Here is a 22,875-nt window from a genome sequence, read left to right on the forward strand (position 1 = left end):
GGTGGCTGTGTCCCCCAGCCTGGCACTGCCTCAGCCCCACTGCACTGGGACTGTGACCCCCAGCTCTGGACACTGGCAGTCAGTGAGGTTGAGTAAACAGGGGAACGCACAGGATCTGCCCTCACCCATTAATTAGGAGTGTTTCAGGAACCTGTGAAACCCAGGCCCCTCCGCGGCAGTCTCACTCACCGTACACCTCCAGCCGGACTGTCATTTTATTTTGAGCTCCTGAACCTGTTGTAGAAGTCATCTCATAATCACCAGCATCCTCCCTCTGTAGATCACGGATTTCCAGAATGAAGTCCCCGGGATGAAGAGTTATCCGCCCCTTGTACTCCTCAGCACCAAAATATTCAATGTGCCCTTTTGAGTATTGCGCTATCCTGGTTCTGGGTGACGTCCGGCTCCACACAACCGCATCCATGTTTGATCCGACGGCAATCCCAGAATTTAACCAGGCTGCACGTCCCACAGTTCCCTTCACAGTGGGAGGGGGAGCCCCAGTCCCGTCTGAGGAGACAAGAGGAGGCAGTCAGCAGGTGAGCTCAGTGACTCGAGGAGGAATCGGACCTGGGAGAACCACAGACAGAGCAGCAGGCCATGCGGCCCATCGTCTGGCTCCCGGCCCTGTGAGGGACCCGACCCACAGTTCCAACATCACACAGTGAGCCCACGGGGGGAACAGAGTGAAGACTCTCTGCAGCCAGCCCTGAGGAAGGATGTTACAGCCTGCAGCCAGATATCGATGGACGGGTCAGGGGGGCACAGACACGGCAAATGGGACCCAGTCCGGAGAAGAGGAGTGTGGATGTTTTGGGAAGGTGAACACGGTGAGGGATCATGGGGTAAATGGGAAGGTGGGAGTGGTGTGGGGTGGTCAGAGGGAGCTTGGAGCATGTCCACAGATCCCTGAAGGAGGGACAGGTGGGTGAGGGGGTGAAGAGGCAGTCGGGATCCCTGCCTTTGTTGCTTGGGTCACAGGATACCTGGAGGTCCAGAGTTGAAGGAGGGGAGGGAGGTGGGGAATGTTCCCCAGAGAAAACATTGCCTTGGGTTGGCAGGGGTGGTGAAGGCCATGATGCTCCCCACACGGAACAACCCCTGCATGAATAGGACCAATCACTGTGCTTCTGAACAAGAGCGAGAGAGTGGGATTAATCAGTGAAACAAGCCGGACTGACCCAGCACAGAGCCACCAGGGTTCAATGGGCCCAAGAGCCACTCTTGCTGAAACCTTCTGGTGATTCAGTGATTTCAGGCTGGTTCACAATGGGCCAAATGGCCTCCCTCTGTGTCATCAACTCCCAGCATCTGTAGGTCCAGCATCATTGATTCTCAGGGCAGGGAGAGCCGGGGTTATTGACAGAGTTAACCCCCCCCCCCCCCCCACAACATCCTGACACACACCCCTGGGGCAGGGAGAGCTGGGCGATATACAGTCAACTCCCCTCTGATGGGAACGTGTATATTGTACATGTGAAAACTCAGTGATGGTCTGAGGAAATAGATGGGCTTCTATGCGACTGAGTCAGTACACTGGTCCATGTTCAATGACTCAGCAGCCAACCTGGATCAGTATGTCACCACTGTCACCGACTTGATCAGCAAGTGTGTGGAGGATTGTGTACCTAAGGGGTCAATCCAGGTGTTCCCAAACTGGAAACTATGGATGAACTGGGAGATCCACTCCTGACACAGAGGGAGGCCATTTGGCCCATTGTGAACCAGCCTAAAATCACCGAATCACCAGAAGGTTGCAAGAGTGGCTCTTGGGCCCATCGAATCACTGGAAGTTCAGATCTGTGGCATTCAAATCGGGTCACCCTGATCTGTACAAGACATCAAGTTATGCCCTTCATAAAGTCATCAGGGAAGCCAAGAGACAAAACCAGTCCAAAATCGAGTCCCCGACTGGCTGTCAGTTGTGGCAGGGCATACATGCCATAATGGGCTACAAAATGAATTCGGGCAGCATCACCGACAACAGCACATCCCTTCCCGATGAGCTAAACACATTCTTTGCATGTTTTGAACATAAGGGGATTGGAATGTCACCACCCACCCCAACAGCCTCCAATGCACCTGTACCCACAGTCACCACTGCAGACGTAGGATCAGTCTTCCGGAGAGGGAACCCACGGAAAGCATCTGGCCCAGATGGAATCCCCAGCCGTGTCTTTAGATCCTGTGCAGATCAGCTGGTGGGGATATTTGCAGACATTTTTAACATGTCCCTACTTCAGTCTGAGGTTCTCACCTGCTTTAAAAAGATCACAATCATCCCAGTGCCAAAGAAAATTTTGTGACTTAATGACTACCACTCAGTGGCTCTGACATTCACCAGCATGAAGTGCTTCAAGAGGCTGGTCATGGCACACGTCAGCTCCAGCCTCCCACACAACCTCAACACACTGCAATTTGCCTAGCACCAAAACAGGTCCACGGTGGACACCATCTCTCTGGCCCTACACCTACCTCTGGAACATCTGGATGGTAAACACACCTACATTAGACCATTGTTCATTGACTACAGCTCTGCCTTCAATACTATAATTCCAAGCAAATTCATCTCCAATCTCCTAGACCTGGGACACAACACCCCCCTTTGCAACTGGATCCTTGACTTCCTGACAACAGACCGCAATGAGGACAGGCAGCAACACCTCTGCCATGATTATCCTCAACATTGGTGCCCCACAAGGGCTGCGTCCTCAGCCCCCTACTCTACTCCCTGTACAGTGATGACTGTGTGGTGGGATTCTGCTCTAACTCCATCTACAAGTTTGCAGATGATACCACCGTAGTGGGCTGAATCTCAAATAACGATGAGTCAGAGTACAGGAAGGAGACTGAGAGCATCGTGACATAGTGTCATGACAACAACCTTTCCCTCAATGTCAGCAAAACAAAAGAGCTGTTCATTGACTTCAGAAAGGAGGTGGTGCACGTGCACCTGTCTACATCAATGGTGCTGAGGTCAAGAGGGTTGAGAGCTTCAAGTTCCAAGGAGTGAACATCACCATTAGCCTGTCCTGGTCCAACCACATAGATGCCATGGCCAAAAAAGTTCACCAACGTCTCTACTTCCTCAAGAGGCTAAAGAAATTTTGCATATCCTCATTGACCCTCACCAATTTTTAATTGATGCACCATAGAAAACATCCTGTCCACATGAATCACGGCCTGGTACGGAAACTGCTCTGCCCATGACCACAAGAAACTGCAGAGAGCTGTGGACACAGCTCAGCACATTACGGAAACCAGTCTTCCCTCCATGGGCTCTGTCTACACTTCTTGCTGTCTCGGTAAAGCAGCCAGCGTGATCAAACACCCCACCCACCCTGGACATTCTCTCTTTTCCGCTCTCCCATCAGGCAGAAGATACAAAAGCCTGAAAGCGCCTACCACCAGGCTCAAGGACAGCTTCTACCCTGCTGTTCTAAGACTATTCAATGGTGCCCTTGTATGATAAGATGCACTCTTGACCTCACAATCTACCTCGTTATGGCCTTGCACCTTATTGTCTGCCTGCACTGCAGTGTCTCAGTAACTGTAACACTTTATTCTGCATTCTGTTATTGTTTTCCCTTGTACTGCCTCAATGCACTGTTGTAATGAAATGATCTGACTGGATGGCGTGCAAAACAAAGCTTTTCACCGTACCTTGATACGTGTGACAGTAATAAACCAATTTATCAATTTACAAAAGTATATTTTTCAAGGTGTGCTTTGCCGACTGTGCAATTAGAAAATTGGGGGATGGGGAGCCCCTGTCTGCAATCAGTGAGCAGCTGCTGCAGTCAGTGGGTGGGACTGTGGAGCAGGCGGGAGGTGGGGAGACGTTACTGTTCTTACATCTGCCTCGCTGGTGGGAGAGAGCAGAGGGAGAGCAAGTTATTCTTGGAGAGAAGAAAGGATATTCCTTCTGTATTATGAGGACGGTGTGGTCGAAGAGTGTTGGGGGAGGCTAAAGAGGCAGGAAGATCTCTGGGGCGGAGCTGTGAGAGACTGCGGATGGTCCATCCCCAACACTGGTGAACCCCCTCCCCTCCCCTCCCCAAGTGCCCGGCCCAGGACAACTGGGGCTGTCTCTTCTGTGAAGGAAGTTTGTTTCGATCTTTCCCCTTCCATCAGGCCTCAGCAGCCCCCGGCAGACCCGGGTGAAGAGGCCTCCCCCAGTCGAAGAGCCGGCACAGGACGGCAGGAACAGAGCTCTCACCTCGGGCCTCCTCTCCCCGTCCCACCCCAATTCATCTCCCCTCTCCTGTACTTTTGTTACTGGATTGTACTGTGAGTGTATCTGCCGGGGTCTGCGGACCCGATGGATACCCCACCCTCTCCGGTGGTGGGGCCGTCCCACAGTTACACCGCTGTGGCAGCTCCAGTCACCCCTGTGGTCCTGTCACTGTTCAAACTATGAAGACTTGGGTTAAGACTCACTGTGGGCAGGACCTTCCTGCCGGTGGATCCACTAGAGGTCACCACCAGAGGGTCATATCATCCAATTTCCCACCTTCCATTCCCAGTGAGCGCCTTCTCCCCCACCTGCACCTTCTGGGGAGGTGGGGCCGGGGACCACCCAGTCCTACTCCGGGAAAGCAGCCTCCGCCATGTCTCCTCCTTCCGCTTGTGCGGGAGGTGGACGGTCAGGGACAGCTCAGTGTCCAGTTCCAGGGGATGGCCCACCGTGTGTCCTGGGCACCGGACCATGCGCAGTGCCATGCACGCAAGGACCGGGCCAGTACAACTGCCCCTCCCTTCCGCACCCGAGGGAATGGGTATGGGGGATGTGTCAGTGGCTGGCAGGGAGGGAGGGAATGAAGGTGTGAAGGAAGTCTAAACACCTCCAGGCCCATTGCCGGACACCCAAGTTCAGCACTTACCCCTGGGCCTGACCCCGGGGAGCCCACCTGCCCCCAGGTTGAGCCATGTCCTGGGGGAGCCAGGCAGGAGGATGGGGCGGTGGAGGTGGAGACTTCCTCTATGATGGAGTCTCTGAGCCTCCACACCCCTCGGGGAAGGAGGAGGAGGTGTCCTTCCTCCGAGCTGGAGGGTGGCCCTGAGGTGCTGGGACAACCTGAAGGGGGGAGTTGGCCACTGGGGGGGGGGGGGGGGGGGGGGGGGGGAGGTCCCGGCCTTCTCCCCCTGTCGTGGGCACAGTCCAAAGGGAAGACACTCTGTCCCAAGGGGGAGGGGAACAGGGAAACCTCTGGGACACCAGCCCCTCCTGAGGCGCAGGGTGAGGGGGACCCCTGTGAGTGGGGAGGTTGGGGACCCTCCTGGAGCTGCTTCTGGGTCCGGTGTCCTGGGAGAGGAGGAGGGCAAGGCCTGTAAAGGTCAGGCCCTCTTGTCACAGCACCAACGAGGCCGGGAGTTCCCCACCCAGGGGAGACGTGTGTCCTTGTTCACGGTTCCCCAAGTCCTGGGTCTGTGGGCGGTGGTGGAACAGGGGAGAGTTGTCCTCTCTGCCTCAGGACCCGGCTCCAGCTGGACATCCAGAGCCGGGGACGATAGGACCGTGTCAGCTGCTGGGGGTGACTAGGTGTGGGACACAGTGGACGATCCAAAGTCCATCGGCAGGGAGACGGTTTCCTGCAGGAAATCCACACCGATCTGGGAGATGAATTCACCCTGCTCCTGGAGCGGCTAAGAGGGGTCTACATGAGTCACCTCAGTTCCACTCTGAGTGGGATGGCTGTCTTTTTGGCCACAACATTTTAGCCAGAGATCTTAGAAGTTCAGGAGCTTGTGCCAGGCCCCTTGCTTCACCTCTCTGTGTGCCTGCACAGGGTGCCATTGCCGTTTGTGAATGTGTACGCCCCCAGGCCCGGCGTGATGCAAGTTTGAGAAGCCTTCGTTCCCTTGAGTTCCATTGACTGTGGCAAGTACGTCAACTTCGGGGTTGCGGTGGGGGGTGGGGGGGTGGGTGGCGGTGGGGAGGAACTTCAACTGTACTCTTGAGGAAGGGATCGCTCCTCTCCAGCGTGGCCAAGTGTCAGTGAAGAAGTTCAGGGAGTTCATCGGCTCTTTTGACTTGGTGAACATCTGGTGAAATCTCCATCCTGACTCCAGTGCCTTCACCTGGGGGTCGGGATGAGGGGGAGGCTCTCAGATCAGCCAGCTGTACGTTTCACAGGTGAACGTCTGCTGTGTCTCGGCGGCCTCCATGCAACCGGTGCTGTGCTCGGACCAGCGGTTAGCGTAAAGCAATTATAGCGCCAGTGACCTGGGTTCAATTCCGGTCGCTGTCTGTAAGAAGTTTGTACGTTCTCCCTGTGTCTGCGTGGGTTTCCTCCGGGTGCTCCGGTTTCCTCCCACATTCCAAAGACATCTGAGTTAGCAAGTTGTGGGCATGCTATGTTGGCGCTGGAAGTGTGGTGACACTTGCGGGCTGCCCCAGAACACTCTACGTAAAAGATGCATTTCACTGTGTGTTTCGATGTACATGTGACTAAAAAAGATATCTTATCTTACCTGGTGTGGGTGGAGCTCATCTCCTTGCGCACACAGGCGGGGTTCGTGTACTGGCACTTCAACAACCTTCTGCAGGAGGACGGCTGATTCAGGGATTTATTTCTCCAAGAGGGATAAACAGGAGGGCTCCCCCTCCTTGAGACTATGGTGGGATGTGGGCAAAACTCATATCCGTCCATTCTGTCGGGAGTATGCAAACGGGTCGACCAAGAGTCTGATATTGAGTGGCTGAGAGGGAGGTGCTTGACAGGGTCTCGCCTGGGTCGAACTGTCGTGGACCGAGCCCTGTGGTAGGCGCTTGGTCCGGGACCCGGTCTGTCTTTCCTAGGGGGCTGGTGTGTCAGGAACGTTTCTCTCCCTTGGCCAGGAGAAAGTATTCGACAGGGTGGATCACAGATACCCATATGGTACTCCGTGTGTGTTTGCCACCAAGATTCAAAAGCTGGTAGATTTCTTCTGGGGTCACAGGAAACTCCGTGCCTGCCGCGGTCATTCGCTGGTGTGTGTACGGACCCAGGTCGTGACTCGAGATACCTGTACACTCAGCATCCTCCCAGGTGGCCTGCACTGGCGATGTATTTTCTCCACCAGGGCACTGCCTTCAGGATGACACACAGCTCCCAGTGGTGAGCATCAGTAGGGTTGCCTAGTTTTTAACTGGGACCTTTTCAAGAGTCTGGGACATGGTCACCTGCCATCAGAGTCTTCCCCTGCCAGTGGGCAGCTGTGAGGGCAGCCAGACAACAGCACAGACTGGATGGTGGAGGAGTGATCTGCTCGCCTCCTGCACTCACGGCTGAAGCCTCCAGCCACCTGGTCACAGTGGGTGTCGGGGCTCATGAGTATGGAGTGATTCTGACCGTGCCAACCCCTGCCCAGATGGAGTTGCTCATCGGAAACAGGCCTCAAAACACCCCTCCAGAGTCAGTCTCTCGGAAATGCCCTCCATGTCGGTCCATGCCACGTGAGGCATTTCCTGTACACTTTCCACCTCTTTGCCCTCGTCTGCCAACTGGCCATGTGGCTGTCTGTTTTACCATCCAGCAGCGATGGGGGTACCCGGTGGAGGTGGGGAGTATTGTACAGAGCAGTGCCGTAGAACAGGTTTTTAACTGGTGCCTGGCTTCCGGGCTGCCTGTCATTTTGGAGTGTGAGAGGCTGCAGTCCCTGTCTGAGTTTTTGCAGGGGCTGCTCATCAAGCTCTGCACTTCAGCCCCAGGCTCCCGATCTTCAGTCACCCGGTGGGGAGGAGGGTGGGTCAGTCGGGGACCTCCTCCTGGGCCTGGCCAAGGTGGCCATTCATAGGTCCATTCAGTGGGCCGTTGAGGGTTCTGCCCGAGCCGCCTGCCTGCCCCATTTCTGAGGATATGTCCATACTCGGGTGTTCCTGGAGAGGGAGCATGTGGTGTCCACTAGCTTCCTTGGAGGCCTTCGTGGACCAGTGGGCATTGCAGGGGTTGGAGTACATCCTGGACAGGGATGTCAATGTTTTAAAATGAGAACCATTCTGATGAAAGTTAGTAAATGTGCAAACAAACCTTTCTCTAATAAAAGGACACAGGCACACTCAACGTTTCAGGAGCAGCTTCTTCCCCTCCACCATCAGATTTCTGAACAGTCCATGAACCCATGAACACTGCCTCGTTATTCCTCTCTTGCACTCTATTTATTTATAACTTGGAGTAATTTTATGTCTTGCACTGTACCACTGCCACAAAACAACAGCTTTAACGACACATGTCAGTGATAATAAACCAGATTCTGATTCTGATTCAGGTTAGACACAGAGTGAAACTCCCTCCACACTGTCCCATCACATACTCTCAGGTTGTAGGTTAGACACAGAGTGAAGCTCCCTCTACACTGTCCTGTTGAACACTCAGGGCAGGGAAACAACCAACTTCTTTAAAATCTGATTCCTCTCTCTGACACTCACCGGGTGTGTTCCATTTACAGACGTCCACCAGCCGGATCTGTGCCGTGCCATTACTGACGGGGTTCCTGGCCTCACACCTGTACACAACACCCTCCACCTCTGCTGTGTGATGAATCTCTACCGTCTCTCCGTGTTCCCAGAGGTGATGGGGGCTGTCGTTTCCCACAGCTTCTCCTCCCCTCCACCACATGAAGCTGGTGGGGTCGCCTGAGGTCACAGAGCAGGTCAGGTTGAGGTTGCAGTTCTTGGAGGTGTACTGAACCATGATGTATGTTCCTGACACGGGCTCTGAGGTTGGGACGGAGAGATGAATGATGAGTAAAGGAGATCCTTGTGGACACCTCGATCCCCAGCCCCACCGTCCCGTCCCCAGCAGTCCCGAGTGAAGTTTAAGCCAATCCCAGCTCATTTCCACCCACCAGTTTAACCCTTCCCTCACCCTTCAGTTCAGCCAGTTGCTGCTGGAGGAAGTTCCCAGGTGGGCTGCGCCCTCTTTCCCAACCACTGCCCGCGCTCATCCACAAACTCTCTGCCGTGTCCTGTTTCTGGCTCTGTATCCCGGGAATTCTCTCCAGTTCCACTTTTGAAATAAAGGTAGGAGTAGGCCATTTGGCCCCTCCTGTCTGCTGCCCCATTCAATAAGATCGTGGCTGATCTTCTCTTAGCTCCACTTTCCTGCATGAACCTCACATCCCTCGACTCCCTTAATATCTAAAACCCATCCACCTCTGCCTTGAGTACCCTGAGTTTCTGAGGTTCCACGACCCTCTTTGGTAGTTTGGAAGATTCACTGCCCCCTGGCTGAAGAAATTTCTTCCTTTCTCAGTCCTGAGCAGCTGACCCCATATTCTGACACCCCAGCCAGGGGTACATCCTGCCTGCATCTACCCTGCCAACGTGAGAGGTGATCTCACATTTCAGTGAGATCACCTCCCATCCTCTGAACGCCAGAGAGGTCAGTCCCAATTTGCTTCATCTCTCCTGCACTCCCTGCAATCTCTCCAGCTCTCTCTCTGTATCTGCTCAGTACACGCACAGACCAGGCCAGATGTGTACAATATTCTGGGTGCAGTCTCTGTATAATTGGAGCAAGACGTCTCTACTCTTGGACTCAAATGCTCTTGCAGTAAAGGCCAAGTACAATTTGCATTCCAATTCTTGGCTGTACCTGTGGGTTAACTTTCAGTGATTGGTGTACAAGGACGCCCAGGTCCCTCGGAACATCAATTCCTTTTTATATCCCAACATTTAAAAATTATTCCATCTTTCTCTGTTTTCTACGACAGTGAAGGACCTCACATTTTTTCACATTATATTCCATCTGCCATGTCCTCACTTTGCCTGCCAGCCCACGCTGACACCCGGCTTTATCTCAGCTGCAAACCTGGATAGATTACGCTTGATCCCCTCATCCGACTCACTGATATAAGCTGTGCACAGCTGGGGCCCAACATCAATCCCTAAGGCACCCCACTGCTCACAGTGTCCCCACCCAAATGACTCCTGGAATCTTACTCTATTTTCTGTCTGTTAACTAATTCTCACTCTACACCACACAACATCACCTGGAATTACTGGGTCTAACTTTTTCAACAATCTCTTCTGTGTCACCTTATTTGCCTCTCAAAAGTCCAATACACTGTTTCATCCAGCTTTCCCAACCTGTTCAGCTGGCTGCAAACTAAAGATTTAAGATACGTCAAACACAAGTTCTCTTTCATAAATCCATGCTGACTCTGCCCAATTCAATGTTATTTTCCAGGTCGCACAGCACAGTTTCCAGCACTTTTCCTCCCACTGATGTCAGACGAACTGGTCCATAGTTCCTTCTCCCTCTTTTCTTAAAGACCAAGGTTCCATTTGCTCTCTTCCAGTCTGTGGGAACCATTCTCGAACCGATACAATTTTGGAAGATAACAAAACATGCATTCACTCCCTCCACAGACACCTCCTTCTAGTCCTGGGATACAGGTCATCTGGTCCTGGGCACTTATCACCTTTCAATCCCAATCATTTCTCCAACAATAGTTCCTTGTTAAAGTTAACTTCTCATGCACTCCAGACTTCCAGGATCTTTTGTATCCTCATCAAATTATAGTCATAGAGCACTACAGCACTGAAACAGGCCCTTTGGCCCATCTAGTCCATGCCAGCCTGGTTTTCTGCCTAGTCCCACCTACCTGCACTGAGGCCATAGCCCTCCATACCTCTCTCATACGTGTACCTGTCCAAACTTCTCTTAAATGTTACAACTGAACCTACATCCACCACTTCCGCTGGCAGCTCATTCCACACTCGCACCACCCTCTGTGAAGGAGTTTCCCCTCAGATTCCCCTTAAATATTTCACCTTTCATCCTAAACCTGTGTCGTCTAGTTCTAATCTCACCCAACCTGAGGGGGAAAAGCCTGAATGTTTTCACCCTATCTATACCTCTCATCATTTTGTGTACCTCGTTAAAATCTCCCCTCATTCTCCTGCTCTCCAGAGAACAAAGTCCTATCCAATTCAACTCAGGTCCTCAAGTCCCAGCAACATTCTTGTAAATTTTCTCTGCACTCTAAAGCTTATTGATATCTTTCCTGTAGGCAGGTGACCAGAACTGCACAGAATACTCTAACTTCGGCCTCACCAACATCTTGTACAACTTCAACATGACATCCCAACTCCTGTACTCAATGCCCTGATTTATGACGGTCAATGTGCCTAAAGCTCTCTTTATGACCCTATCTACTTGTGACACCACTTTCAAGGAACTATAGATCTGTATTCACAGGTGCCTTTGTTCTACCGCACACCTCAGAGCCCCACCATTCACTGTGTAAGTCTTACTGTGGTTTGTCCTCCCAAAGTGCATCACCTCACACTTGTCTGCATTAAATTCCATCTGCCATTTTTCAGCCCATTTACCTTTCTGGTCAAGATCACACTGCAAGCTTTGATAGCCTTCCTCACTGTCCAATCTTGGTGTCATCCACAAATTTGCTGATCCAGTTTACCATGTTATCGTCTAAATTATTAACATAGGTGATAAACAACAACAGACCCAGCACCATTCCCCGCAACATACCACTAGACACAGGCCTCCAGTCAGAGAGACTACCATCTACTACCACTTTCTGGATTCTCCCACGAAGCCAATTGACTACTTCATCCTGGATGCCAAGCTACTCAACCTCTGGACCACCTCCCCCGCGGGACTTCGTCAAAGGCCTTGCTAAAGTCCATGTAGACAACGTCCATTGCCTTCCCCTCATCAACCTTCTTGGTAACCTCCTCAAAAAACTCTATAAGATGGTTAGTCATGACCTACCACATGACTGATGAATACCCTGAATCAGGCCCTATATCTCCAAAAACTTATACATCCTGTCCCTTAGAATACCTCCCAATAATGGAAAGATGTGAAAGCATCAGGGTTGTTACAGTGGGTGAGTTTAACTTAGATGAGGCAGAATTTTTCAGATACATCTAAGAGGGTTTGATGACACTACATGGATAGTCCAACGAGAGGAGGGGCAATGCTGGGCCTTCTTTTAGGAAATGAGACTGGCCCTTCAGTGGGAGAGCATTTTGGGAATAGTGATCACCTCTCCTTCAGTTTCAAGATAGTTGTGAATAAGGATAAGTCTGGACCTTGTGGGAAAGTATTAAACTGGCGGAGGGAAAGTTATGATATTATTGGACAGGAACTAAGGAGAGTAGTTGGGAGCAGCTGTCGTCTAAGAATATATAAGAACTGTATAAAAGAAAGGAGAGGGAGTTATGGGGTTTGTTAGATTTGAACATGATAACCTTGTGTTATTACTGGCTTTGTTGAGGCACGTCTGCAGAGACCAACATGGGGCTGTGCTGCTTTGACAGGTTGGTGATATGTGTTGTCTGGTGCTGGTGTCAGAGTAGTTCACGAGGATGGTGTCAGAGTAGTTCACGAGGATGGACGGTTGGAGGAAAAGGTTGGGACACCGAAGATTTGCAGGAAGAATGTGGGACTGCAAGGAGGGGGATTTCTGAGCCTGTCCACAGAAGAAGCCTGGAAGGGTCCTTCTGCCAGGATATTAGGAGGCCAAGGGGAACAAAGGACCTCCAATAGCCGATCATTTCAGCCAAGACAATCCATGACCTTGTGTGATGAGGCTCTGACATTGCCTGGGGGATAACATAAGGGCAAGGGCTACAGGACATTGGCAGCAATCTGGAGGACGTGGATCGACCAGTCAGCAGGATCTAAGAATGGGACAGATCGGGCTGCTCGGAGCACTGTAGAGGAACAGTCAGAGCCAGGCACAGTAGTGTAGCAGTTAGTGTAACGCTATGAAGGCACCAGTGACCTGGGTTCAATTCCGGCTGCTGTTTGTACGTTCTCCCCGTGTCTGCATGGGTTTCCTCTGGGTGCTCTGGTTTCCTCCCACATTCCAGAGACGTACAGGTTAGGAAGTTGTGGGCGTGATATGTTGGCGCCGGAAACATGGCAACACTTGCAGGCTGTCCCCAGAACACTCTACGCAAAAGATGCATTTCACTGTGTGTTTTGATGTACATGTGACTAATAAAGATATCTTATCTTAAGTCTCACAGCAACCAATTGTCTTGTTAAGTGTCGACTCTGTGATTCTTCTGTGAGGACAGAATCTGCCTGGAGTGAAACGACAGTGGTGGGCACTGAGAGGATGATTACCCTCGTGGAACGATCCCCCTTGATTCAGAATAAGGAGCCACCCATTTCAGACGGAGATAAGGAGGAATTTCTCCTCTCTGAGGGTCAGGGATCTTTGGAATTCTCTCCCCACAGAGAGCATTGGAGGCTGAGTCACTGAATGCATTCAAGGCCTAATTTTGGTCTGGAGGGGAGTCGGGGCTTGTGGGGAACAGGCAGGAAGGTAGAGCTGAGGCCAAGGTCAGACCAGCCGTGATCTCAGTGAGTGGGGAACAGGCTCGAGGGGCTGAATGGCCTCCTGCTCCTATTTCCCATTTTCTGATGTTCTCCTCCCTCCAATGGGAACCGGTTCACCCTGGGATGGAGGAGAGAAGATTTCTCAGGCAGACTCCAGCCAGGCGTTGCTGGGTGAGATTATTGGCAAAGTTATATTATTGTAAGAGTGAGTCAGGAACTGTATTGCTGGGTGTGAGTGTGCTGTTATGTACGTGTACTGTGTCACTCACTGGGACACTACATTCTGTGTAATGAACGCACAGGGGATCGCTCAGCAAAGCACAGCATGAAGGCTGAGGAATAAACACCTTGCTGAGCTCAGACCTCAGTCTGGGGAATTAACAAGCAGTGCTCTGGGAAACAGACAGAACAACTGGGATCCCTGAACATGACAGACCAGGCCTTTGACCTGGGGATACAGTGGGATCTGTTCAACTGTGACCCACAGATACAGACTACTCAGCCCATCCATACCAACTCCTTCCTTGACATCAGCCTATCCCTCCATTCCCCCCTCCCTGTGTGATCGGCTTCTCCAGCCTCGAAGCCACGAGATTCCTCGTTGACAGTTTGATCCTTCACGGCCCCTGGCCCAGTTTCCGGGATGTGGTGGGTGTGTCCCCCAGCCTGGCACTGCCTCAGCCCCACTACCCTGGGACCGTGACCCCCAGCTCTGGACACTGACAGTCAGTGGGGTTCAGTAAACAGGGGAATGCAGAGGATCTGCCCTCACCCATTAATTAGGGGTGTTTCAGGAACCGGTGAAACCCGGGCACCTCCGCGGCAGTCTCACTCACCGTACACCACCAGCTGGACTGTCTTCAGACTCTGTGCTCCTGAACTCGCTGTAACAGTCACCTCATAATTCCCAGTGTCCTCTCTCTGTAGATCACGGATTTCCAGACTGAAGTTCTTGGGATGAAGAGTTACCCGTTGCTTGTACTCCTCAGAACCGAAGGATGAAATGTCCCCCTTTGAGTATTCCACTATCCTGGTTCTGGGTGATGTCCGTCTCCACACAACCTGAGCAACGTCCTGTGCGACCCAGATCCCGGGAGTTAAGGAGACCGAGTGTCCCAGAGTTCCGTTCACAGTGGGAGAGGAAGCCCCAGTCCCAGCTGAGGAGACAAGAGGAGGCAGTCAGCAGGTGAGCTCAGTGACTGGAGGAGGAATCGGAGCTGGGAGAACCACAGACACAGGAGCAGGCCATGCGGCCCATCATCTGGGTCCCAGCCCTATGAGGGATCCGGCCCACAGTTCCTACATCACACAGTGAGCCCACGGGGGAACAGAGTGAAGACTCTCTGCACCCGGCCCTGAGGAAGGAAGTTACAGCCTGCAGCCCGATATCGATGGACGGGTCAGGGGGGGCACAGACTCAGCAAATGGGACCCAGTCCGCAGAAGGGGGGTGGGGTGTTTGGGGAGGGTGAACACAGTAACAGAACATGGGTTAAATTGGAGGGTGTGAGTGGTGTGGGGGGGACAGAGGGAAATGGGAACAGGTCAGGTGGGTGAGGGAGTGAAGAGGCAGTCGGGATCCCTGCCTTTGTTGGTTGGGACCCAGGGTCTGTGAACGGGGGAGCTGGACAGGTCTGGGGTAGGGAGTGTCACACCAGAGGGGGGAGAGGGGAGTTACCAGGATGGGGCAGGGCTGAGAAGGTTCGGTGAGGAGATGGGTCAGACTGAGGGGGTTCCCTGGAACAGAGGCTGAGGGCAGAATTAATCAGGATGTGAAGGGACGAGGGGCCCAGACAGGGAACAGGAAAGAGCTTTGGCCCTGGGCAGAGGGAGCGATACCAGGAGGCCCAGAGTTAAAGGAACGGGAGGTCGGGAATGTTCCCCAGAGGGAGGTGGGTGAGTCACCCATTCCCAGGGCTTGGAGAGCAGGGATCTCTTTGTGACCCTCCCCCTACTACCCTGAGATATGTTCCTCTTGGTGGGTCAGTGGTGGGTGGACTCCCTGACGGAGGAGCTGAGACCATTTGCGTGGTGCACTACGCACCTCCTCTACCTGGGTGTCTGCATGAGGTCCACTGAGGAAACCTGGCCGGCGAACTGGCAGGACTTAGAGACAAAAGTTGTTGCCCGGCTGGGGCGCTGGTCAGGTCAACTTAGAGCAATTCCTTACCAGGACAGAGAGCTGGTCATAAACCAACTGGTGGCCTCCATGTTGTGGCACCGGTTGGTCACTCTGGTCCTGCCCTCTGTCATTGTCACCATGACCCAGAGGAAGTTGGTCGACTTCTTCTGTGGCAACAGGAAACACTGGGTTTCTGCTGCAGACCTGAGTCTCCCAATTGAGGAGGGCGGTCAGTCACTGGTGTGTGCACTTACCCAGCTGGGGGCTCTCTGCCTCAGGACCCTGCAGAGATACTTGTACACTGAGCACCCTCCAACATGGCATGTGCTGGCGATACACTTTTTCCGCCGGGGGGTTTCCTCCAGGAGGACACGCGGTTCCCAATGGCGAACATCAGCCGTGCTGCTCTGTGGGAGCTGAGCAGTTTTTATTGGGAGCTATTCCGAGTCTGGGACAGGGTGACCTCTAGTCAGAGCGCTCCTCCACCAGCAGAGAGTTGTGGTTTGGCTGTGAGAGGGGCTGGTCCCCATCCTGTCACATTCTCTCCCCACCCCCCCCCCTCTCTCTCTCTCTCTCTCTCATTCTCTTGCTCACCCACTCCTCTCGCTCTCTCTCTTTTTCCTCTCTTTCTTTCTCTCTCTTTCTCTGTCTTTCTCTCTCTGTCTCTTTTTCTCTGTATCTCTGCTTTTCTGTTTCTTTCTCTGTCGCTCCTATCCCTCTCGCTCTCTCTCTTCTCTCTCTCTTTAATTCACACCTCTTTCTCTCTCTCTCCCTCTTTCTCTCTCTGTCTGTCTCTCACTCTCTATGTTTCTCTCTCTCCATCTCTCTCTGTCTCCCTCTCTTTCTATCTCCATCTTGCTCTCTTCCTCTCTCTTTCCGATTCTCTCATTTTCTTTTCTTTCTCTCTTGTTCTTTCTGTCTTTCTGTCTCTTTCTCCTTGTCTCTCTTTTTCTCTCACTCTTTCTCTCTGTCTCTCACTCTCTCTCCCTCCCTCTCTTTTTTATCTCTCTCTCATTTCTCTGTGCCTCTGTCTCTCTTTCACTGTCTCTCGTTTCCTCTCTTTTTCTTTTGCTCTCTTTCCCTCTCTTATTCTCTGTCTCTTTCTCTTTCCTCTCTCTGTGCCTCTCTCCCCTCTCTCTCACTATCTTTATCTCTTTCTCTCCCTCTCTTTCTCCCTCTCTCTTTTACTTTGGTTCTTGGTCTCCTTTTCTCTCTCTTTGTCTCTCTTTCTCTTCGTGTCTGACTCTCTCTCTCCCTTTCTTTGCATCTCTCTCTCTCTCTTTCCATTTTCCCTCACTCTCTCTTTCCTTTTTCTCTCCCTTTCTATCTTGTTCTGTCAGTCTCTCTCTCTCTATCTTTCTGTCTCCCTTTCTCTGTCTTTCTCTCTCTCTTTCTCTATCCTCTCTTTCTCTCTCCTTTTTCTCTCTCTCTTTCTCACTCTGTTTCTGTCCCTGTTTCTCTTCCTCCCTCTTTCTTTCTCTTTTTCTCTCTCTTTCTATCTCTCTTTCTCTCTCCCTCTCTACATCTGTCTCTTGTGTCTCTTTCTTTCTCTCTGTGCTTGTCTCTCTTTTTCTCTCTCTTTCTCTCACTGTCTCTCTCTATATCTCACTCACTCTCTCTATATCTTCTCTCTCTCTTCTTCTGTCTCTGAAGGGAAGTTTCCCGGTTGCCTGCGTAACCCTTTATTCACCTGTCCTGTTCCCTTTAGGGAGCAGTGGGCAGACACTACAAGCTTCCCCTGTCTCTCCAGAACACTCGCACCCTCCCATTTATTGTGGACTCCCCGTCTGTATCACCTCCCCAGATACATCACCTCACACTTCTGTGGATTAAACCAGGATGTGATGGTGCTGGAGAGGGGGCAGAGGAGAGTCACCAGGAGGTTGCCGAGGACGGAGCGTTTCAGTGAGGAGAGACTGGAGAGGTTGGGTCTGTTTTCCCCGTAGCAGAGGAGGTGAAGTGGGGACATGACTGGGGTATATAAAATTACGTGGGGTATAGATCGGGCAGGCTGCAGGAAACCTTTCGCGTACCAGAGGCAGATTAAACGAGAGGGCACAGATTCATGGTGAAGGGGAAGGGATTTAGAGGGGATCTGAAGGGACCTTTCTCACCTGGAGAGCGGTGTGTATCAGGAACACACTGCCGGGGACGGTGGGGGAAGCAGAGTCACTGACAACACTTAACAAGTGTCCAGACGAGCTCTCGAATCCCCCAGATATAGACGGCTACAGGACAGGTGCTGGGAGATGGGATCAGTACGGATGGGTGCCCACTGGTCAGTGCGGACGTGATGGGCCAAATGGCCTGTTTCCGTGCTGTATAGTTCTGTGGCTCTAAACTGCATTTGCTCCCCAACCTGTTGATCCCTCACACGGACACACAGATCAGGTCACTCCCTTCCTCCCGGCTGATCCGACTGTAACCTCAGCTCCACATTCCCGTCCACACCCCCACCGTGACCTGTCACTTCCTCACGTCAATAATCTCTCTCCCTCTGCCTTAAAATGATCAAAGACCCTGCCTCCAGCGCCCTTTGAGGAAGAGAGTTCTGAAGACTCACCACCACGGACAGAAATGATTTCACCTCATCCCTGTTTAAATGGGCAGGCCCTTCTTTTCACACGGTGACCCCTTGTTCTCGATCTCCCGCGGGGGGAACATCCTCCCCACACCCACCCTGTCAGCTCCCTCAGGGTCCCACACCTTTCACTTCAGTCCCTCCTCACCCTTCCAAACTGCCGCAGATACAACTTTCTCCTCTCCAACCTTTCCCCACAAACATCCCACCTGTTCCAGGTCTCAGCCTGGTGAACCTTCTCTCAACCAGTTCCAGCCCATTGGCACCTTCCCTTCATCAAGGAGACGGATGCTGCCCACTGTACTCCAGGGTGTCCCTGCAGTCTGGGGCTCTCCTCCTCACTGCCGTCCACACGGACAATGTTTGTACCACCTGCAAGGCTTCTTCACCCTGCCCTCTACTTTTAGCTCCAACTCGTTACTGTCTGCAACAACAGAGTGAGGGACGGGGCACTGACCCTGTGGGTCCCACTGGTAACAGCTCCAGTCACATCAACACCCGTCACCCATTCCCCTCTCCTCCCTCCCTCTGAGCCCATTTTGGATCCAATCTATTGCTCTCCCTCGGGTCCCGAGCGCTGTTACTGTCTGAACCAGCCCCTCCCACTTCCTACCACTGTTTGAGGCCAGGAGTTGGGTCTGAATCCCCAGAGCCCCTGTGGGGGTGGGGAGCTGGTGTCAGGGTGCGGGGAGCTGGTTCTCACAGGGTGAGGGAAACACGGCGTGAAATGGTGGCAGGAAGTTAGAGCAGGAAGTGGAGGGATGAGTGAAGCAGAGTAACATTGCACTCGGGACACAACACAGGTCTTGTAAATATATTACATATATAGATGGGGGGTGGTGGTGAGTGGAGGAGGTCAGGTTCTGTGTCGGGGGAGGACTGACACAGAGCCAGGATGTGACCCCAATGTACTGATGGACCACCGCAGACACAGAACCCCCGGACGGGACCCACACACACTGATCGTTCTACAGCCGGAGTCGCTCACCACAGTCTGACCTTACCCGTACAAATGGCAAAAACGTAGGCACAGAACAGATAGGAGTCACTCCTGGAGGGGAAATGCTGCATCTTGAAACTCTGATGAAACTCACAGACGTCGAAGCGGCTGTTTGTGCCGCCACCGGTCGGTGAACTGAAGGCGCAGGAACTGCCGTCCGGCCAACCCCGCCCAACGCTCAGTAACACGGAGAACCTCTCCCAGTCTCCCCGTCACACTCGATCCTTCTCTCTCTCTCTCTCTCTGTTTCACTCTCTCTTTGTCGCTCTCACTCTCTCTCTAACTCTCTATCGCTCTCTCTGCCCCCCGTCACTCTTTCTATCTCTTTCACTTTCTCTCTTCTGTCTCTCTTTCTCTCTCTCCCTCTCTTTCTCTGTCTCTTTCCCTGATTCACTCTCTCTTTCTTTCACTGTCCCTCTTTCTCTTTTTCTCTTTCTCTCTCACTCACTCTATCTCTGCCTCTTGCTCTCTCTCTCTCTTTCTTTCTGTCCCTCTGTCTTTCTCTCTGAGTCTTTCTCTCTCTCTCTCTCTCGCTTATCTTTCTCTCTTGTCTGTCTCTCTTACACTCTTTCTCTCTCTCTTTCTGTGTCTCTTTTATCTATCTCTCTCTGTCTTTCTATCTCTCTCCCTCTATCTGTCTCTCTCTTTCCGTCTCTGTCTCTCTCACTCTTTCTCTTTCTGTCTGTCTCTGTCTGTCTCTTTCCCTCTCTTTCATTCTCTTTCTCTCCGTCTCTCTTTTTCTCTCTCTCATTCTCTTTCCCTCTCGCTGTCTCCCTCTCACTCCCTCTTCCTCTCCTTCCCTTTCTATCTCTCTCTCTGTTGCGCTCTCTCTGTCTCACTGTCTCTTTCTCTCCGTCGCTGACTCCCTCTCTCTGTTTCTCTCTCACTCTCTATTTCTCCTTCTTTCTCTTCCTCTCTTTCTTCCTATCTCTTTCTCTTGCTGTGTTTTTCTCTCTCTACCTATCTCTCTTTCTCTCTCTGTCCCCGTCTCTCTCTCTCTCCCTTTCTAAATCTCTCTGTTGCTCTCTCTCTTCCTCTCTGTCTCATCTCTGACTCTGTTTCTCTCTCACTCTCTTTCTTCCTCTCTTTCTCTCTCCTTGTCTCTATCTCTCTCTCTCTGCCTTTCTCTTTCACTCTCTCTTTTTCTCTATTGTCTCTCTGCCCTCTGTCTCTCTCTCTCCGTTTCACTTCCTCTCTTTCCCTCATTCTCTCTTTTTCTGTCTCTTTCTCTCTCTTTCCCTCTCTTTCTCTCTCTGTCTCTTTCTTTATCTCCTTCTCTCTGAATCTGTTTTTCTCTCTCTCTGTCTCTCCTTCTCCCTCTCTTTTTCGCTCTCTTTCTGTATCTCTCTCTTTCACTCGCCATCTCTCTCTTCTCTGTCTTTCTGTCTCTCTCTCTCTCTCTCTTTCTGTCTCTGGAGATGGATACGACCGGTTCACGGGTTAGGGTCCTGAACTGGGGCAGAGTAAATTTTGGAGCCATCGGGCAGGATCTTGCAGTGGTTGATTGGACGAGATTGTTCACAAGGAACAGAGAGTCTGCAATGTGGGAGGGCTTTAGAGGTAGGATATCAGGAATTCAGGTCTTGGATGTTCCCGTTAGGGTGAAGGACAGGGCTGGTAGGTTGCAGGAATCCTGGTTGACAAGAAACATTGAGGCTCTGGTTAACAAAATGAGGGAGGCATCCACTGTGTATCAGCAATTGGAACCTTGTGAATCTCTGATGACTACAAGAAGTGTAGGAGTGCACTTAAGAGAGAAGATCGGAGGGCAAAAAAACGACAGGAGAAGGATCTGGCAGGCAAGGTGAGGCAAAATCCCAAGAGATTCTATAGGTATATTAAGAGGAAAAGGGTGGTTAGGAAGAGAACAGGTCCCCTTAAAGATCAGCATGGCCGTCTGTGTGTGGAAGCAGAGGAAATGGGCGAGATTTTTAATGAACATTTCTCTTCAGTTTTCACTGTGGAGAAAACAATGGAACTCAGGAAATGGGGGATATGAGTGGTGTCATTAGACCACATACAGATTAGCAGGGAGGAGGTACTGGAGCCCTTAAAGTGCATTAAGGTGAATGAAACCCCAGGGCCTGACCTGGTGCATTCTCGGACCTTGTGGGAAGCTGGAGAAGAGATTGCGGAGGTCCTTGCAGAGATTTCTGCTTCATCTCTGGCCACAGGTGAGGTTCTGGAGGACTGGAGTAATGTGGTGCCATTGTTTAAAAAGTGAGCAAAAACAAGCTAGGAAACTACAGGCGGGTGAGTCTGACATCGGTGGTGGGTAAATTGTTGGAGGCGATTCTGAGGGACAGGATCTACCAACATACGGAGAGACAGGGTCTGATTTGGGAGAATTAGCACGGCTTTGTGCATGGGAAGTCGTGTCTGAGAGATCTCTTGGAGTTCTTTGAGGTGATAACCAAGAGGGTAGATGAGGGTTGGGCAGTGAATGTTGTCTGTATGGAGTTTAGCAAGGCCTTTGACAAGGTCGCTGATGGCAGGTTAGTCTGGAAGGTTAGATCGCATGGGACCCGGGGAGATATCAGACTGATTCAGAATTGGCTCAGTGATAAAAGGAGAGGGGAATGGTCGAGGGTTGTTTCTCAGACTGGAGGCCTGTGTCTAGTGATGTGCCACAGAGGTCGGTGTTGGAACCTTTATTGTTTGTAATTTATATAAACGATTTGGATGTGAATGTACAAGGCACGGTTAGTAAGTTTGCAGATGATACTAAAGTAGGTGGTGTTGTAGACAGTGTAGAAGGTTATGAAAAATTACAGGGAGATGTTGATCAGCTGGGTATGCGGACTGAGGATTAGCAAATGGCTTTCAATCCAGATAAATGTGAGGTATTGACTTTTGGGAGATCAAACCAGAGTCGGGCTTGTACACTGAATGGATGGGCCCTGGGAAGTGTTTTGGAACAGAGGGACCTGGGAATGCAAGTCCACAGTTCGCTGAAAGCGGCGTCACAGGTAGACAGGGTGGTGAAGAAGGTGTTTGGCATTCTGGCCTTCATCAGTCAGGGCACTAAGTACAGGAGTTGGGAAGTTATGTTGCAGTTATATGGGACATTGGTGAGGCTGCACTTGGAGTATTGTGAGCAGTTTTGGTCACCCTGTCGGAGGAAAGACGTTATCTAGATTTGAAAGAATACATAACAGATTTACCAGGGTGTTGCCTGGTCTTGGGGGCCTGAGTTACAAGGAGAGGTTGTGTAGCCTGGGACTTTATTCCCTGGAATGTCGGAGATTGAGGGGTGACCTGATGCATCATGAGGTGCCTCGACAGAGTGAAAGCACATAGTCTTTTTCCCCTGGGAGGCGGGTGGTAAAAACAAGAGGCCACAGGTTTAAGATCAGAGGTGAGAGGTTTAAGAGGGACATCAGGGGCAGCTTCTTCACACAAAGGGTGGTGCGTATTTGGAATAAGCTGCCAGAAATAGTGGTTGAGGTGGGCACATTAGCAACATTGAAAACCCATGTAGGTAAGTACATGGACAGGAGAGGTTTCGAGGGCTATGGGCCAAACATAGGCAGATGGGACTAGCTCGCTGGGCCACATAGTCGACATGGACAAGTTGGGCTGAAGGCCCTGTTTCCATGCTGTATGACTTTATGTGTTAGAGGGACAGACAGGAGATTCTGTGGCCACAAAAGAGATGCCAGGATGATGCGTTGCCTCCTGGGTGCCAGGGTTGAGGAAGTCTTGAAGTGCCTGCAGAACATTCTCAAGGGGGAGAGTGAGTAGCCAGAGGTCATGGTGCATGTTGGTACCAACGACACAGGTAGAAAGGGAGATGAGGTCCTGCGCAGTGAGTTTAGGGAGTTAGGAAAGAGGCTGAAAAGCAGGACCTCGAAGGTAGTGATCTCTGG

General features: G+C 51.8%; 2 protein-coding genes across 3 annotated transcripts in view; one reads left to right on the plus strand and one right to left on the minus strand.

Annotated features, from left to right (window-relative positions):
• Positions 1–22,720, minus strand: part of LOC127580907 (carcinoembryonic antigen-related cell adhesion molecule 5-like) — a 34,147-nt gene extending 11,427 nt beyond the window's left edge. Inside the window, exons 1-4 of the mRNA XM_052034888.1 lie at positions 19,011–22,720; positions 14,141–14,461; positions 8,411–8,698; positions 190–510 (exon numbers count right to left, since the gene is read on the minus strand). Coding sequence (XP_051890848.1) covers positions 190–510; positions 8,411–8,698; positions 14,141–14,461; positions 19,011–19,077 — 997 coding nt within the window. The 5' untranslated portion in view covers positions 19,078–22,720. The remainder of the gene's footprint in view (positions 1–189; positions 511–8,410; positions 8,699–14,140; positions 14,462–19,010) is intronic.
• LOC127580904 (SLAM family member 5-like) overlaps positions 1–22,875 on the plus strand; it is a 665,368-nt gene that overhangs the window by 92,631 nt on the left and 549,862 nt on the right. The gene's annotated exons all lie outside the window — the stretch shown is intronic.

This window comes from Pristis pectinata, chromosome 20 (assembly GCF_009764475.1).
Source record: "Pristis pectinata isolate sPriPec2 chromosome 20, sPriPec2.1.pri, whole genome shotgun sequence".
Lineage (NCBI taxonomy): Eukaryota > Metazoa > Chordata > Chondrichthyes > Rhinopristiformes > Pristidae > Pristis > Pristis pectinata.